This window comes from Cryptomeria japonica, chromosome 6 (genome assembly GCF_030272615.1).
Source record: "Cryptomeria japonica chromosome 6, Sugi_1.0, whole genome shotgun sequence".
NCBI classification, from domain to species: Eukaryota; Viridiplantae; Streptophyta; class Pinopsida; order Cupressales; family Cupressaceae; genus Cryptomeria; species Cryptomeria japonica.
Window position 1 is genome coordinate 22,031,273 of NC_081410.1, and position 3,849 is coordinate 22,035,121.

Below are 3,849 nucleotides of genomic sequence, written 5' to 3' on the forward strand. Positions count from 1 at the left end.
TTTCTTTCATCCCCATCTTATTCGTATTTGATTATAGCCCCTCTTCAAATCATTTTTTATAACCTCACTCAAACAATCCATCATATCATCCATTCATGACAATGAAAACTAGTATTTGATTCTTATCTTATTTATTTCTCTAGAATCTGTACACATTTTCCATTCACCATCCTTTTTGGGTGCCAATATCAGTGGAACGTCACATGGACTTAATCTTTCTCTAATCTAACAAAATTATATTCTCTGTGTTTTTTTATCAGACCACCACAAGTGATATAAAACATAATGAAATGGTGATTTGTTTTTATTTATAAGTTGGGATTTAGGGCCAGCAATCTCTTTGCTTACACACCACAGAAATTTACAAAATCATCTGTGCCTGAACAATAATCCTTATAAATGACTTGCCATTCCAGCAAACACTTCCACTAAAACCTAATCTTAAACTTGGGTCTTTCTCATGTTGTGTGATGCTGCATATATGTTCACAGCCTCGTAGCCATGTGAATTCTTTTGCATTCACCATCTCAACTTAGCAGGAAAGTACTGCAAAACAGAAGTCACAAATTCATGTCACTAACCATGCATACAATCTGTCTACATTACATAGGAGGAGTTGTCATGAATGCTTAGAGTACCTTCTTGATGAGGGACTGATAGTAGGGTTTCACAGCTTCCACATCAACTCTTACTTTACTCTTACTATATAAATCGTATTTGCTGTAGACATAGACAATCATAAAATTATAGATCATACATTACGTTTAGATCACACTGTTTAAAAAACACATGAGAAGAACTTTTTTCTCCTTACTTGAATATTTTAAGCCACTCCAGCATTTTGTTATCCTCCTCCTTTATGAAATGGGTGTAAGCACCAGCACGATGCAGAGCTGAAATAAGTAAAACAAATCATATAATTTTTGTTACATTAACAAAATACATTGTCAAACTATAGAACAATTCATTTTTTTCTGCCAGTGTCTCAGAAATATCCCTACAAATGACTTGCTTACCGTAGAAAGAATGAAATCTGATGATAAAGAGTGCAACAGGGGGTAATGTGGTATTGTTCATTTTGGCAACCTGTTTTCCCAGATCAAATCAAATTGCATTTCTGTTAAATAATGGCAGAGATCTTAACATAAAGACAAAATTGCTAATTTAGAGAATTGACACATACCATGTGCATGTACTCATCGTGGCCCCATGACATAATAACCTTTTCGAGTCCACATTTCTCAGAATAAACTCCATATTTTGTGTTGTATTTGGGGTTGTAGTAATCTGGGTTACCTTTAAAATACTGTTCACCAAGAAGAGATTTGAGCTTCTGAAAGGAAAGGAAAATCTTCTGAAAAGTTTACTAATAACTGATAATAGAAATTACCTGGTGATGAACTATGGATTCATCGAATGCACATCCAACAGGGAAAGAGTCACCTAAAATTTCAGATTTGTTAGCAACCAATGCAGTCAAAAGCTTCAATCAGTTACAACAATAATGTAAGTTTACTTAAGAGAATTACAGCGCTCATCACTGAGTTACTGGTCTTTGTAAGATCAGCCCATCTTTAAGAGAATTACAGTGTTCAGCTCACCATCTTTTATTCTGATGTGACATATTTCTAACAATTACAAATGGATTTTTTCAATAGTACAAAATGTTGATTGAACTCACCTACAACAGCCCATTGAGGTTCAGCTCCAAATCTAGGATGAAGTAGCACCTTGCCCAAATCTGCAGGCACCATATTTTTCTTTCATGTATTTGTATAATAATAGAAGGATAACAAATAGGAACATATCATGAATTGGCCTGGTATCTAAGCAGGGTCAGATTTATACCATGAATGAGTCCAGTCAAATGAAGCCAATCTTCATTGGGATAATCTTTGCGAATGGCTTCTGCTGTTTGGAGGAGATGCTCAATTTGAGGCTCCTCAAGGTCAGGATCAGACTCATCTACAAACTCATTCAGCAGCTCACAACATTCCCAAATGCTCATCACAGCTCTGTCAAGCTTACCATATTCTTCACGCTTGCGTAAAACCTGCAAATACACCGCAAAAGTAAAACAAACAACCAAACAAGCTAACCACCCAACAATATTGCCATCATAACCATTTCAATAAAGAGGACAGGTGCAATGCAGATCAGATTAATACCGGTAGGACCAACTAATTTTGTCGGGAAATTTAACAACTTACAAAATCATAAGTCTGGTTAATGTGTTGAGTCCTGTAAAACTCTTCAACAGTTGCCTGTCTTTCGCTTTCCTTTTCATAATCTCTATTAAAGAAAACAATTAGAATGCAATATAACCATATAGACAGTTACACAGACAGTGAAGCGGAACTGGAAGCCAATGAAACAGAAAAAGCAAATTCACCTGAAAGCATGGCCAAATGCATTGCTTTTTGGAGTCATAAATCCACCATCCAAAATCAATTCTCCTGAAATTTCCTCAGCATGATTCTCATCAATAAGGGTTTTATCATCTCCAAGAAGGGGCTCTGTAATGTCACGATGTCAATAAAGATTTTACAAATTCAAGAACAGGCATAAAAAAAGTTTGCATTTGAATTAATCACACAAGAAAACTAAAATACAAGTTTATGATAGCTATTCTTGCTGAATTACATTGTGCTAAAAGTTTTTCACATTAATTGAATCACATTTTTGTTATTTTTCTATTTGATTCTCATGATATCTAAAAGTTTTTCACATTAATTGAATCATATTTTTGTTATTTTTCTATTTGATACTCATGATATCTAAAAGTTATTTTTCTATTTGATCATGATATCTAATTCTAAAGAAAATCTAATTTAGAAACAACAACAATGAAAATATGATATAATTAAGAGTAATTCATATCACCTGGAATGGTGATCGTCATTTGCAATTCCTGCAACTTCAACCTCTGCCTCTAATAACAGCCTGATCCACCTGCAACCCCAGAAGCGTTAAATCCTATGTCACTTCATCTAAAAAAGAAAAACTAAGTTGAATCAGAGGAAAATCTGTAAAATAGACAACTTACAAACAGAAAGAGAATCCCAACAGCACAAGCTCCCCAGAAAAGATTGAATTGTGATTGTGAAACTCTCTAGTTACTGACTTATAAGGAAACAGAGAAGTGATATAAACAGGTCCGACCATGTTGGGTGACTAGATTCCACGCCAGCAAGTGCTGGAAAGTAGATGGGCATTATTCCATGCCAGCCAAGCATCTGCTGCCTGGTCAAGATCAATCTGGTAGACTATGACGGTGTTTTACAACGAGTTAATCGTTTGCCACCTGATTTAAAACATCACCATTTTGAATTATTAAACACACAGGAATGGAAAAAAGAGTTTGGAAAAAGAGAAATTTTGGGACTGAAAACATTAAAGCGATGAGGATGAAGATTAGGAAGATAAGGACGCCACGCCACCACATTGGTTGGAAGATCAACCCTAACATGGGAAAGCTTGATACACGGAATTCAATTGCTTTCTATTTTTTTTATTTTTATTTTTTTTAATGTTTTTGGTCAGTAGTTATCAATAGGACCTCATTTTAAATATAAACATTTAACAATAGAAATCTAATGGTGCTTGAGTTTTAATGATAAGAACAACTCCACAACTTAACCATTATTCTATGTCAATATCAACATACACCTATTTGGAATGTTATATTATATAGATATTTGAAAGTTATTTAATTATGACAAGAGACCTAGAATTTCATGTTGTAGTCTTATATATAAAAATTAAAAGAAGCTAATATGTTTTAAAAGATAAATAAATTTATTAAATTAGTATAGAAATTTTAAACACAATTATAAAAAAATATAGAAA

General features: G+C 33.7%; 1 protein-coding gene across 1 annotated transcript; it reads right to left on the reverse strand.

The window, feature by feature from the left end:
• Positions 1 to 283: 283 nt before the first annotated feature.
• On the reverse strand, positions 284 to 3,375 carry LOC131048020 (probable inositol oxygenase). The gene is made up of 12 exons (XM_057981844.2): positions 3,047 to 3,375; positions 2,884 to 2,952; positions 2,393 to 2,516; positions 2,211 to 2,292; positions 1,849 to 2,053; positions 1,682 to 1,741; positions 1,391 to 1,443; positions 1,184 to 1,306; positions 1,017 to 1,086; positions 815 to 893; positions 639 to 720; positions 284 to 546 (listed from the first exon to the last, which is right to left on the reverse strand). The coding sequence occupies exons 2-12, from the start codon at positions 2,900 to 2,902 to the stop codon at positions 520 to 522; spliced, it is 924 nt and encodes a 307-aa protein (XP_057837827.1). The 5' UTR covers positions 2,903 to 2,952; positions 3,047 to 3,375; the 3' UTR covers positions 284 to 519.
• Positions 3,376 to 3,849: the final 474 nt, after the last annotated feature.

What these genes read in the sequence shown, in the direction of transcription:
- LOC131048020 (XM_057981844.2), bottom strand. An exon ending in TTTGACTGGACTCATTCATG is followed by an intron (nt 1,742 to 1,848) that starts GTATAAATCTGA and finishes TGGTGCCTGCAG; the next exon opens with ATTTGGGCAAGGTGCTACTT. An exon ending in CAGATTTCATTCTTTCTACG is followed by an intron (nt 894 to 1,016) that starts GTAAGCAAGTCA and finishes TACTTATTTCAG; the next exon opens with CTCTGCATCGTGCTGGTGCT.